Source organism: Cheilinus undulatus, linkage group 7 (assembly GCF_018320785.1).
Source record: "Cheilinus undulatus linkage group 7, ASM1832078v1, whole genome shotgun sequence".
Classification (NCBI taxonomy): domain Eukaryota; kingdom Metazoa; phylum Chordata; class Actinopteri; order Labriformes; family Labridae; genus Cheilinus; species Cheilinus undulatus.
In genome coordinates, this window is record NC_054871.1 from 10,794,235 (window position 1) to 10,809,308 (window position 15,074).

At 37.1% G+C, this 15,074-nt stretch overlaps 1 protein-coding gene and 1 long non-coding RNA gene across 9 annotated transcripts in view; one reads left to right on the forward strand and one right to left on the reverse strand.

Annotated features, from left to right (window-relative positions):
- The window catches only part of kank4 (KN motif and ankyrin repeat domains 4), a 170,576-nt gene extending 159,681 nt beyond the window's left edge, over positions 1-10,895 (forward strand). For all 7 annotated transcript variants that reach the window (XM_041790798.1, XM_041790797.1, XM_041790800.1 and 4 more), the window contains one exon: positions 3,870-10,895. In XM_041790798.1, coding sequence (XP_041646732.1) covers positions 3,870-3,992 — 123 coding nt within the window. In that variant the 3' untranslated portion in view covers positions 3,993-10,895. The remainder of the gene's footprint in view (positions 1-3,869) is intronic.
- LOC121511934 lies at positions 1,339-14,780 on the reverse strand. Of its 2 annotated transcripts, none has more exons than XR_005992073.1 (4): positions 14,541-14,780; positions 14,322-14,430; positions 3,101-3,181; positions 1,339-1,673 (listed from the first exon to the last, which is right to left on the reverse strand). It is a non-coding gene; the product is annotated as an uncharacterized LOC121511934 (long non-coding RNA). The 2 variants fall into 2 exon arrangements; XR_005992074.1 differs by having other exon boundaries at positions 14,516-14,780.
- Positions 14,781-15,074: the final 294 nt, after the last annotated feature.

Below are 15,074 nucleotides of genomic sequence, written 5' to 3' on the forward strand. Positions count from 1 at the left end.
CGCCCTGCCGGTGCACTTACTACCCTTCACAAACAAAGCTGTAATGACTGCAGCTGCCCACTCTCGCCACTCTCTCCCACAGGGAAATATTTAAAATATACAGTAAGACATGTGAAATGTGCATGTAGTGAATCAGAAACTTACTGCTTGCTCCAGCTTTTACTGGAATAAACAGAAAGCACATGTTGGTTAAGTTCATCATGACCTTTCTTTGAAAGGACAGCAGGAAGAAAGCACAGAGAGAGTGGAGAAAGACTGCTGCCTCTGCATATGTGCCATCATTCTATAACTCTGTTTTCACTTTTTCATGATGGGGTGCAGAGTGTGGATTAATGAGAAAATTAAAATGTTTATTTTGACTGTAGCACCAGGCTGCAACATAACAAAATAGATAAAGGTGAAGGGGTCTGAATACTTTACTGCATGTCTGCTCTCTGGATTGGATGTACAACACGGACATCAGAGATGTAGATTGTAAATCTCCACAGACATGTCCTGTGATTATCCTATAACTCAGTCATGATTGACCCATGATGGTGGATCACTTCCTGTTTGCCTCAGGGACACGAGCACAAACTATATTTAGAGGCCTATATAAAGAGGCATTGGAAGATAAACAGTATCTCAAATCTCAGGGTTGCTCTGGCAAGCAAGCTGGATTTAATTACTGTAATACTAAGGAGATTGTTTAGCAGGTTTGTAAAAGTTATATAATGTAAATATAGAGCATTCACACTTTTCTGCAACACTCCCACAGTATAAGAGGTGTCTTAGCATGCACCCTTGCCTGCTTTAGTTTGCAGTGATATATAATATCCAGCTTTTAAATGAAAGAATTCATAGAAAGACAAATTCAAGCAATGAAAATGATGCAATAAGTTAAAAGCAGCATTAATGGAGCATTGCCAGTTCAGTCAGTCTGGAAAATGTGTGTTTTGGAAGAATTAGTTTCTTCAAATATAGATATTGTTGTTTCTGTTTTCAATAACGGCCATGATTTGTTCAATATTAAAGAAAATGTCTTTAAAAGAGGTTGGTACAAATCTGAGAGTTTTTGCTCAATACAGTGTTTAAAATTAACTTAATATGCCCAATAGTGGTAAATCTATTGGTGAGAAACACCATCTAAACTGCAGACAAAGTTGTATTATATGAGAGTATCAGTTGAGGCAGCATCACCAAAATAATATATGCAAAGTTAAGAATGAGCAATAGATGTTTTAAGTCAATGAAATAGGCTATTGTAAAATTGTTTATGCATCCAGAAAATCTTAGAGTTACAAAAAAAAAGAAGCAAACTACACAGTGCTAATAAGAGTTCAATCAGGAGAGGCAAAATACGAGTTTAACAATAATTTATTTTACAAATTTAATGAAGGAGAAATGTGCAAAGTCCTTGGCGATTAGACTCCATTGTGAAGACTTGATGTATTGGAAGGGGTAGTTAGGCCAACTGCAGGAAAAGGATACTCCCCATGGAGTCTAGACACTGGTGGTGTTGTTAAGAGATGCAGGATCAGATGAGGAGTAGCCTTCTGAGAAGCTGGCCTAGGAACCAATGAGGTGGCATAGAGGAGGAGACTGAGATATGAAGAATCTGGACTAGATACTGATGAACTGAATGGATGTGGCTGGGGTGGAGGAGGGTTGCAGCATCCACACAGAACAACAGGCTGAATGCAAAAGAGAAAACAACAGGTTTAAAATCTTCCAGGTGCATGGTGATTGGTCAGCGAGGTTGTGGCAGAATCTGATTAGCTGAGCACTAAGGAGAGTTAATGCCTATAATCAGCTGATCACCAGTGCAGAAAGAGAAAGAGCCTGTTAATTTACTAATTTAACACAAAATAAATGTTATGATGCATTTAAGATCTGCTCATTAAAATGTCAATTAGGGGAAACCACATCACATGATATGTTAAAATTGAAGCTATCAGCATACTTAATCCATTATTTTTTACTGCATTAACTGCATGCTTTATTCTGCCTTTTAGCACACTTTTGTTGAGCCACTGCAATATGCAATAAGTCAACCACTGCTCCTTAATGTCTCATCTCACAGACAGCCAGTGGGCAAATCAAAAGGCATCTGCACCTTGTGAAATGTAATTTGTCCTTATTTCCTTTCCGATCCATAACAAGTTCCTTTTTCTGTGGTAAAGTTCTAGTCATAATCTTCATCGTGTCTCTATCAAATCAGGAAGTCTTACTTTAGGATGGTTTCCAAAACCAAGAATTAAAAACTGTTTAAATGTAAAACAGTGGAATATCAAAATGCTATTAAATGGGGAGAGTAATCACAACTAACTACAGAAATTCTGAGATAATCAACATTAAAAATTGTAATCCTCTGAGAGACCCCGTTTAAATGTAACTTAAAGTTGGGAAATTCAGGTTTTGGCAAGAAATTTGAATAGATGCAGTTGTTTGGAGTTGAAATTTGATTTCTCAGCAGAATAAAGATATGTACATCAGTTGTATAATGTTACAGATTTAATATTTCAGGATTTCTTGTTTTTTATTTATTTTCTATAATTGTACTGTTTAGTCCACTGAATAGGCTCACTATGTTTTTTCAAACTTTTAAAAATTGTGTTAATTCCCATAAATCAAGGAGGGTACAATACTGGTTTTTTGCCAGTGTCCTATAAGCCAATATTTCAAGCTTTTTTTGAAGCTGATACCGATATCAACACTGATAAATTCACTTTTGTGTGTGTGTGTGTGTGTGTGGGTGTGTGTGTGTAAAAAACACTCAGTGTCTCCTGCACCAAGAGAGGCTGAGTTGAGCGGAGCTGACATAGGACTGGGAAAGTTGACTGTCTGGTAGTTGTTTAATGTTTGGGGCTTTGTTCAAGATTTTCAGGGCTCATGGTGGGCCCCTTTGAGGTTGTGGTACCCTAGGAAACAACCTGAACCTGCTGGTACAAATGTACATTTTGCAGATATTCAACAGTGATGTATGATTTATACTGCCGATATGTAAGGCAGATATATCAGCAGTAAACGATGACAGAAATGTTCATATCTGCTGGTAAGGACTTTTAAAGCCAATATCTGCCCACACTGATATCATGCTGATAATGTTGTGCATCCCTACCTTAAATGAATGAATCTTCAGATTGTGTAAATCAGTTGTCCTTACTTGTTGCATGGCTTCTTGGGAAGTTTTTGCTTTGCCCTGTTGAACAAAGTAGGCAAAGTTAAAGCATATTCTTGGTGGAATAAGGATGACTTTTTTATTCTTCCACAAAACATGATCTGTATTATACTGGTGATCGACCGATCTCTCTCATAGGTGGTCATCAATCAGCTGCAGGAAACCTGATAGGGCATCCCTATTATTTTGTTTTTTCAATATTTGTGGGGGCATACAAGGTATTTTCGGTGATTTTTGTATCAAAGTATCATACATGTTCTGACTGATGTGTCCTGTTTGCCTCGCATCACTGGCCGAAACTCCTATTTTCCCTAAAAAACCTCCCCAGCTTGACATTTAACCCCGGCTTATTACACAGGCAATATCTGCATGATGCAAAGAGGCATATCAGTGGATATCATCATAAACGTTTTTACACATTTTGATGCATCATTTGGGAGGCAAATTATCAGATGAGATTAACTGAAACGTGACAAATCATAATCTCAAGTGGGGTTTGACATTTCAGGGAGCAGAATGCTAAGACTTGAATTCAGATACAGATCACAGCTCTTCTGATGATGTTTACAGCAGAGAGTATTGACTATATGGAGGTAGGATCAAAGAGACAGTCCCATTACTGGAGATGGAGCAACACTGCCCCTGTGAGGATGACAACACTCACTGCAATGCTTTTTAAAAAAGTAAACATGTATTTTTTTCTTCCTAGAATGGTCAAACAGCGCTGGTGGTGGCAGAAGGAGCCTCCCACAAAGACATAGTGGACCTTCTGAAGGCCCATGCTGAGACCGGAGCCTCTTCTGACCCCTCCTCTTCTACAGGCCTCCTCTGAGCCAGGACAACCCAGTTTACCGCTCCAGGCCAGTTCAGCTATGTAACCTGCAAGCCTCAATTTCAAAGACAGAAAAAGAGAGGGCTCTCTTTGACCAATGGGAAAAGTTGAAATGTTCTGTTTACGACATCCAAACCTCTGAAGTGTCCAGCCGTGAACGCCCACATCTTTCTTCCACATCCCTGCCCTGTGGGTGTTTACGGATATGCTGCATCAACCACTCAGTGGACGGACCACAAAATGCTCGGATTAATATGAAGACATCATGTGATTGACGGGATTTCACTAAGGGGGACAGGGTGAGGATTTACAGACAGACCAGGGATGGATGGGCTGAAGAGATATTCGGACAAACTGCTGCTTCTTTTCATCAACGAGCTCTTCAAGCAAAATACTAAGCACATGATCTACCTTTTAAATATAAATATATAAAAAGTATGACATTATTTCTATTTTTATGTTAAGACATTGCCATCTTTCTTTTCATATTTGGACATAAGCCATTATTTGAGAATATATGTAGAATGTTATTCTATCAGATTATAATCATATACAAACACAGAAATGGTATTTTCTACTGCACTTTTTTATTGTGATTGTGTACAGTGAATTATAACCCTCTCTATATGAATATATATATCAGTGTCAGGAGAAATATATAGCTCCAAAAGTGCTTATCAGAAAAATTGAAAAAACAGTGAACTCTTATCAATTTCCCATGATTCTGTTGATATTTGACATATTTTAATGCATTATTTTCACCACAGTGATGATTTTTGGTGTATTTGGCGCTGGTAAGCATCATGTTTAAGTTATTAAAAAACAAATGACTAAACTGAAGACAATATCCCAGATTAAGAAAGAAAAAAGTCTTCTTATAAGGAGATTGTTGAGAAGGTGATGCATGCCAACACAGTGAAGCTCCCCCTAGTGGCTGTCTAACAGTACTAAACCGCAGTATGTTCTAATACTGTCTATTCCCAAGATTAACATCTCCTTCAGATCAAATATAATGTATGTCTTGTTCTGCTCGTTTCCAATCATGTATGCAACTGCTACAAAATGCACAATGAATGTCAGGCTGGCTGTCAAACATTCCAATAAATATGTAGCAAGTCTAACTCTACTGGCATGGATTATGGGACTAACAGGGACAGAAACTGTCAGATAATATATTGCAGGCATACTGTATAAATGAGACTGCTGTCTCTTAAACGCGTGTGACTCGAGACATTCAGTCGCTTGGAAAATCTAACATTTTGCTCCTGCCTCAAGGCCTTCATGTTCCAGAATGATCAACTGACAGGGAGAGAAAGTGGAAGCACTTGGTTGTTTATATTTTGAAGTCTTTAAGAAGCAATATTCATGGAAAAAAAGCAGAGCACAGCTTTGGTTTAGCCTTAACTGATAGATGACTGTCCTGCATTTTAAAGGTGAAAACATGTTTCAGGGAGTGTAGTCTTTTGCTTCTGTTTTCTGTTTCAAAGTGTCTCTGAACAGGAGCACTGGTGTGATAAAATGTTTACAATGAATTATCTCCCCTTTAGTGACCACAGTGGCAACACCTCAGCTGTTGTACAGGCTGCCATATCAGCTCCAATGGTCCAAAAGTACGGCAGTTAAGACCAAAACATACTGGTTATTGATTTGAATGAATTAATAGGGACAACGCAGGGTGGTGCAGTGGATAGCGATGTTACTTCACAGCAAGAAGGTTCCTGGTTCAAATCTTCATCAGAAAGATTCTCCCCCATGTGTGCTCTCCAGGTACTCTGGCTTCCTCCCACCGTCTAAAGACATGCTCTTTGAGTTAACCTGTCTCTCTAAAATTCTCCATAGGTGTGGCTGTTAGTGTGGCTGGTGGTTTGTCTGTGTTTGTCAACTTTGTGAGTAACTGACGACACGTTCATGGTCAACCCTGCCTCTCATCCAATGACAGCTGGGGTAAGCTCCAGCTCTAATGGCCTAGAACGAGGAAAAAAACTGTATAAATAATGGATAATTCAAACTGAACTGAACTGAAGTTAATTGAATATCGGATTGAGTCATAATGAACTGAATCAAATAAAATCCACACAGATTGAATTTAGTGAATTTTAATTGAATTGTTTCAATTGAACTAATTTAAACTGAATCAAATCAAACTGAATCGAATAAAATCAGACTAAATTGAATTGATTTGACTCAAACTGAACCATATCAAATTGAATCAAATCATACTAAATTGAATTAAATTGAATAGAACTAAACTGAAACTAACTGAACTGAATATGAACTTAATTATATCACCCTGAATTCAACTGAATTGAATTAAACCAAATTGAACTGAATTAAATCAGACTAAATTTAATTTTATCCAATCAAACTGAATTGAACTGAACTAACTTGAATTCAATTCAATTTAATTTAATTGCAAGGGACAATAAGAGTGCACAGTGTGCTTGTGTATGACTTTCTTTCACACTCCAAAAACATGCTTTTTAGTTTCATTGGTGAATCTAAATTGCCCATAACTGTGCCTGGTTGTCTGTAAATGCCAGCCCTTTGATCAACTGATGACCAGTCTAGAGTAACCTGCCTCTCTCCCAATGACAGCTGAGATTGACTCGATAATGGATGGGTGAAGTGAGACGACTTAAAATAAACTGAGGACAAATGGGCTGCACAGTGCCACAGTGGTTCATGATGTTGCCTCGCAAAAGGTCAATTGATGTCTCCAAACTAACAACAGGTGTAAAAATTACTGGGTTAGGTTGTTATCTCTTAAGTTAGCCTTGTGATTGACCGGTGACCAACCAATGACAGATGAGATTGACTCCATAGGCTTTCCTCACAGGCTTGGCCCTCAGTGGCTATCTGGTCTGGAACAGTGCTATTCTTTTTTATTTGCTACATCCACGCCTCTGTAACTTTAGCTCTTCTGCTATCCAGTGGCTGGTAAAAAACAAAAACAGGCCCTGTTTTGTGTTTAATCATAGTGGAAAAGGAGGAGCATGATATGGTGGAGCTCTTTGGCTCTAATGTGTACTACAGACATAAGTGTCACATTAAATACTATAGGGAAGAAAATTCTGTGAAAGCTCATATGGGGACCCCAAAAAAAGTCAGCAGCCCAGCGATGGGTTGGGATGCAGACTGTGGGAATCAGTGGTATAGATGATGGATAGTAGAGACAGTGCAATTGAAAAAAAAAGTTTCAATACATTTTCAGTACAGATAATTAAAATGTTCTGCTAAGAGTTTACAGCTTGTGGGAGTGCAGATGGTCGAGTGGTTTAAAGCGCTACCTATGTACGCGGGCGGCCTGGGTTCGAATCCGGCCTGTGGCCCTTTACCGCATGTCTCTCCCCACTCTCTTCCCCGTTTCCGAATCTATCCACTGTCCTTCCTCTGTCAAATTAAGGCATAAAAAAGCCCAAAAATAAAATCTCAAAAAAAAAAAAAGAATAGAGTTTATAGCTTGTTTAGACTGTATCAGAAACAGCAGTAGCAGTGTCTAGTCACTTTTCAACCCTGCTTTTGAAGTCTGAAGTTCAGCATTTTGGTTGTTTCCATCTTGTTTTTGGAAGTAGATGTGATCGTATTTTGCATGACAGGTCAGATAAGCATTGTCAGGCAGCTGTATGACCAATCCACTTCTTACATAAAGTCTGCTTTAGTTCTCTAGAATCCAACCCCCAAAACTCTGGGTCCTCTTTGTAACATAAGTGCAGCCAATTGGACTGTAAGTTCTCCTTCATCCAGGTCAGGAAGCCTTTAGGATGGGAGACAAAACATATCCAGAAACTTTAACCACGTCCAGTAGAAGTCCTTGGATTCAACTTGTAATAACAAATGGAATAACTTGCTTCAAGTTTTTCTGTCTAAAACAGTTATTTTTAACCCCAGCCCCCCTGTGTAATATCTGTTTTGGGGCGTTTATGCCTTTCTTGATAAAGGACAGTAGAAACTGGGGAGAGAGAGCAGGAAAGACCCGAGGTGTGAGGACAACAGTCTATGTATATGGGACTCATGGATATAACTATTAGGTTACCAATACCCAGGTTTTGGTATTGTCTCAAAGCTTGGATTACCATTATGATACTAAGGTCATTCTGATGGATAAACAGACCTTCATGTGCCTCTCTTTAGTGTGACGGGGTTACTGTTGTGACTTTTAGGGGAGGAAAACTCACCTTAACAACTGCCAAATTTGTGGTCCAGCCTGCGTCTGCAGTCATTTATTTCTCTCTACAGGAGCAATATTGCTGTCAAAGAGCTTTGATTAGGTATAATAATCAGCTGTTATGGTTTCTTTACAAAGCTGGATTCCAAATGTACAACTTTGCATCAGTTTTGATCATTTTATTGCAAAACCAAATATGATTTACTAGCTACTTTTCAGAGAAGCAGAGTGATTTGACCACAAATCCTGCACAAGTGCTGTTGTTTTTCTAGCCACTTAAAATATGTGGGCAAGAATATGGGAGCTTATAGACTCACAAAAAGGTAAAGCTTTCATTTAGATCATCTTTGTTATACTGTGGCCACAATAATAAGTCCTGAAACTTCATTAGTATTTAGGTTCTTCTGGTTCCTTGTCTTAAAGTCTGTGGGATTTTTGGATGAGTTTTCAGTTAGATGCTTGAAATAAGGTCTGCAGTTATCCAGGGATTTTAACTGTTTTTTGTTTGTTTGTTTGTTTGTTTTTTGTCTACAACTCATGATACACATGGAAGTGCCAAACTTCTGAGCTCTAAACTTTTTCACAAAAGATGTTTGCTAACAAGTGGTTACCCATGACTTCAGAGTTTGTTGGGGACACCAAACATTTATAGCAAACAGGTTTTTTTAGCTAAAACTACTCTGACTCAAACACTTAGAAGACAAGGCACAAATATCTTCTTAGGATTTTTTCAGTTACAGTTTATTTTAGTGGGCCCTAATTACCCAGTAATTTAAAAGTAACTTAAATTCTCAAGACTAGGATGGTAATTATGTAGTTAAGTTGCAATAACCTTTGTAATATTGTGGCAGTTCTCCGGTAATTTCTGGGAAATAAGATGATAATTCTCTAAATCAGTTGCTTGATAATTCCCAGATAATTTAATTATTTTGGCACACATAATTAAAGTGATTCATTCCTGAATAGTTTTCAAGTATTTTTTAGGGTTAGAGTCAGTGTTAGTGGGGTTGGGCTAGGGTCAAGTACCACCAATGACCAGAGAATTGCCACAATATTACAAAGAGTTACTTGTTAATGAATACATTATTACTGGGTAAATACTTCTGTAGTAGGTTTAAATGACTGTAGTAGGTTTAAATGACAAATTTCTTTCTTTCTTTGATTCAAATTTGTATTTCCTTTTATTATAGCAGACTAGTATAAAAACAAAAAAAAATCTATAATTATGAACAAAACAGGCAGGAGTCAAACAGACATTGATAAATATACAATAATGCAAAAGCATCAAAAATGCCTGACCTGAACAATTACATGATCAGTCCATCAACATCCTGACAAGATCAGGTTCTTCCTGCTAAAATATGACAGCTAAGACTGTCCCATTACTCCTTGGAAAAGTCATTTTTCTGGTTTTGTTTTTCAAGCATCTTTTCACATGCAACTATTGCTAACATGTCTTTTGTTTTTACATTTACAGTGACGAAATTGTGGGCTACATCCAAAGTTGTAGGATTAACTGAGCACAATCAAACTGATTATCAGTTTAATATTTGCTGACACATTTCCTCTTAGGAATGGTTGGTGAGTGAGCGCCAAAGTCATGTGAAGAGTAGGCAAGAGTGCAAAATAAAAGTTGGAAGCATGAGCATGAGGCCTAAGTTTAGCTTTTTTTTTAATCATTGATGATTGCATTCACGCTTAAAAACTAATGAAAGTAATATTTCATTTATTCAACAAAACTTTAAAAGTTGTGTCTTAAACTTTCTTTTTAGCAACAGAGCTTTTTCAGCAACTATCAAAAACCCATCAAAAATCATGGACTTTTTGTGGATGGAACCTGCGTGAAGTTTTGACATCCCTGCAGCAATTTATTACAATTGGAAATTTTCAGCAGAGGCTTAGTACTCAGATGTTTGTAGTGAAAGTAGGACAGATTTTCTCAACAACATTGGACCAGTCTGGAGGCTAAATGTTACTGTGCATCACATCTTATTATAGCTTACCTGTATATTAAGGGACAAATATTTAAGTTTAAGTATTGTTCTGCATTTCAGATCACTAAAAGGAGGAATTGATGGGTGCTGCGTATATTTCTGGTCTATCGGGTCTTCCGTGCCTGTGTATCGAGTCTTTAAAATAAACCACATCCATGTGTTTAATCCAGTGTGACCAAGATGTATTAAGGTTTCCTAGCTGGCTCCACACCAAAGAAGAGAAATCTGATTCACATGGGGTTAAAGTTCAATCCATTTCTGTTCAATCAGCTGATTACATGTACATACAGTATTGTGAGAACTATATAACAAGTATTGTCTGACAGTTTACGCTAAAATGATATGAAGTATTTATTCCAAATGCTCTATTTTTTACCATATATAGTATACTTATGTATGCATGGACATGATGTATCGGATGATTGGAAACTACGCTGACAGTTCCCTGATGATGTGATTATTCGGCTCATCGTTGATTGGTCGGGTGGTGTCGTTACATGTGTGATTTGACAGGTTGTGGACTGTATCATGTGAACTTTGATGCTACCTATGATGTTTGTGGGGGAAAACATGAAGCAGTTTAAACACTGGCTAAAGCTATAAGGGAGATGTCTCTATTGTTTGAATACCCCTCTGAAAATTAAAGTATCAACATGATTAAAATGTAAAAAAAAAACATGTACCTCTATAAGAGTATTCCTTGTACAATGGGCTTATATGTAACAAATCAGAGAAGTACTTCTAAATAAATATAACAATTTAAAATGCCTTTATGAAGACTCATTTACAGGAAACAGCTGCTTCTGCAAATTTCAGGTGGTGCTCTACAGAAAAAAAGCCTTCATTTTCAGGTAGGATGGGTTTGTAAATGCACAAATCTAAGTCATCTGTTGATAAGTAATTGTATTTGATGTATATAAAATGTAAAATGTATACAGACTGATCCTTTAAATGTAACTGTTATTTTAAAGCAGACTACTGAATGTCAGATAAAGCAACTTAATTAAATTTCATGGGTATAAAAACCTTATCGAGCGCCATAATTGCTGCCTGAACAGCATTATTAATCACGTTAGAGTGTGATGCCATGCTTAGGTATCAGTTTTATAGCTTTAAGAGGAGATACCAGTGCCAAAATGTTGTTTTAAACCAACTTAATGAACTCATCATGCTGTTGCTAAATCAAACAATGTAATACTACACTCTTGAATTTACAGTGCTTAACAAATTTATTAGACCACCCTAACCCTAACCAAAGTAAGGTTCATGCCACAGCTGCCCTAAATTAACAACACTGGTAATTATCAAAATCACTTTTTATGTTTCTGCAATGGTTAATACACCAATATGTAGAAGCTCTTTAACCCAAATTATATTTTTAATGCAAAAATATAATTATTATTGTTATCCATGAATTTTCAAGTTTACTGATTTACAAAAAACTGAAAAAATAGTAAAGCCCATTAACATTTCTTAATCAATATGTCAAATTATAGTTATTTACTTGCATTCCTGTACAGAAAAATTAGTTTAAGTGGTTGAATGTTATGCTTGATTCATTTCTGACTTCTCAGAGAAGCCCAGTGAGCTGGCTCAAATTTGGGTGAATTCAGTTTGAAATCCCTCATTCCTGCTCAAAATGGTAAAATGTGGAGAGCTCACTGAAAATGAAAGAGTCTGCATTGAAGCACTTCATGATGCTGGATGGTCTTTGAGACAAATATGACAGGTGGTCTAATAAATGTGTTAAGCACTGTAAGTAAAACCAAAAATACAAACTGGCTGTATTTTTGCACATAATTTCACTAGGATGGAAGAAATTTATGCAATCTTTGCTTTATTCTCACTCAAAAAAGTGCTTTGTTTTACATCTGATAGTGAGTGCTTTTGTACATGGCCTTAGAAGCAAGGCTGAATGTTGTAATGAAACCAATGTCCAGCAGATGGTGGTATTACCATGCCACAAGAAGACACTGAGGAATTACTGAGAATCTTTGGAGATCTCTTTGAGAAAAGCTCCTCCACTAGATGTTAAGTGTAGACAGAAGGTAGTAAGGAAATATGCCCTTCAATTAGCAGAGGAATAAGTATTCAACCTACTTACTAATATTAGAGTATAAGGTAATTTTATCCTCTGGTAAGTGGGTTTAGATTTCAAAACAAGAGTTCATTTGACTTTGAAATATAAGGTTATTCTCTTTTTCTGGTCATTATTCACTGACTGTTTAGAAAATGTCTAATTTCATTTAGTATCTCAACACAGGAGAAAATAATTTATAAAATTGTTAAGTGATGCACAGAAATTTTTTTAAAAGCACAAAAGTCCCGGCAAATGTGTTAATAGCTTATCACAATTTAAAAATTGTGGAAAGTTGTTGCCTGAGAAATATCAACTAAAGTGAACTTGTGTGAGTTCATTTTTTTTAATGCACTGCAATTACATTTCCTTCATATTTCTGTGTAATGAATAGTGATGCTAACTTTATTGTTTTAAGTGTGCTATACTGGTTTAAAGTAAAGTTTTTTAAAATGAGATTCAAATGTTAATTTGGATTTGCAGTCTTTAGGATAAATTATCTACTTTGAGTGCACAAAACTTCTAATTCAATCATTTTAGTGCACTGTAAACTCTGATAAGTCCATAGAACTCAAAATATAATTAGTTATTGATTACCTAAAAATATATAATTAGCATTCACAAAAAAATATATAATTTTTAAATATATTTGAAGTTGCCATTCCACATAAGGTAGGCTAACTTAAGCAACCATATGAAACAATGGCTGTTAGTGACCCGCTGAACCAGTGGTTGATATCTCATTAAGTTCAACGAGCCATCCACTCAACATTCATATCACCCATACACCTATGGGTCCTCTTCAATTGAGTTGGTAACTTCACTCATGATAGATAGATAGATAGATAGATAGATAGATAGATAGATAGATAGATAGACTCAGAACTGTTGTTGCTTGTACAAGAAATGGTGATTTTTATTGGCTTATGTTTTTTGTAATATATTTTCCTGAACCATTGTATTTATCAGTTATAGAAGAAAATGGCTTTGAAAGTAAGCGGTATAGAGATATTTCAGAAGGATCTAGAATGGGAATCTGTGACATGTTAATGAACAGCTATGTGAAAATACAAGCTGCCAATCAGTTTAAAATGTAATCAAATTCATTTCAGGCTTTGTAACCAATCAGTTGCAACAGACTGCACATCAACAGATAAACAGTATGATAGAGATCAGTCGTTCTCAACTGATAAGTCAGAATCTAAAGTTGGTTACAGAGTCATTTTGAATGAATATGAATTATTTTATGTTGGGTCTACACATCTTATAAAAGCACTAATAAAAAATTATAAGCCTATTTTCAACCATTTAAAAGGTGCAGGAACACAGGAAAAGCAGGAGTGTGATGCAGACTATATGCTTTGATATTACAGTGATTCAGAGTCATTTAGCAGACGCTTTTGTCTGAAGTGACGCACATCTGAGAAAAGTACATTAAGTCTGAACAGACACAGGTGCTGCCATACAGTACTAGAGCAGTAGTATTCAAACTTTTTTGCCTAAGGCACATCTAATATCAAGCCAAAATCTCAAAGCACACCATGTTCATATTCATGCAAAACAACCTCCAAGGCAAACTTAGACTCACCATGTGAGAAACACCATGCTAGAAACAATGCACAAGCTGAAAAGAATCAGTTTTTAATTTCTTTCCCCCTAAAACTATAAACATCAACCGCAAAACAAGTCATCAACATGAGCATCCTCTTCATCAGCAATGGCACTGTCTTCACTACCATACACCAAAATTACCAAGAACAGGGATGTCCACAAAGGGCTGATCTTGATGAATATAAATGTATATGGAGTATATATATATACTATATTCCTTCCTTCACTTTATCAAAAACTTGCTGTAGTTTCTGCACATCACACTCATGAACAGTGAGCTAGCCATGCACTTGAGTTGAGCCTACTAGCACAAAGCTAACACATTAGCTTGCATAAAGCGAATGGCTAACATCATCTAAAACTCACATTTAACAACATTCAACCACCCAGTGACTTGAGCCTTTTCTCACATAGTTTATGAACTAACCTGCTGGTATTTTGTAACTGAAGTGTGCTTTTATATGCTTTAACAGTTTACTAACCTGAGAACAAAGGCAGGACGTCTTACAGTTGCTTGTGTAGCTTGTTCTGAAGTTTTCATCGTTTCCCAGCTCGTTCACCCTCTGGCAGTCACACCAGACGATTTTTAATCTGAAACGATTTAACAAAGGTATGATACCACAGACATCAGGACAATTTCAAACGATTTTTCATCTTAAAACCTGTGAATGCAGACCATCAGATCACTGGAGACCACACACCTGTGCCTTGGCAACGACCTCGCGTTATCACGTGACTTCAGAAAAAACAAACAAACAAACGTGCAGGTGTGTCAATATCCTTTTGCTGTCCCTCCACAAAAGGCTGCTCTAACATGTGTTACAGTTGCAGCAAAAATCGCAAAACAAGGAAAAGAATCAGGATGAAATCCTGTCGGGAATAAAAGCACAGTTGTGTTTAGGTTGTGAACACCTAATGTATGTGTGATCTGGCTGGTGACGTTACCCCGTCTACTCGCTCTCATTGGTTGTTGTGGGTGCTCCGTCAGATGCACTGCGACCTAGAACTGTAAATAAAACATGTTTGATATTGATGAGTGGGGGTCTGTGAGGCTCCGACGCGATTTGGAGCAGTAAAATCAATCGTTTGGACAGCAGCACCCTTCAATGGGATACGCCCCCACGATCGTCGGGGACGAAAATCTAGCCTCATAACAGAATTAAAATCCTGTAGCCTGTGGCCACAGAACTAAGATTTCATGTCACTGTGTATGCGGAGCGCCATCTCCTGGACAA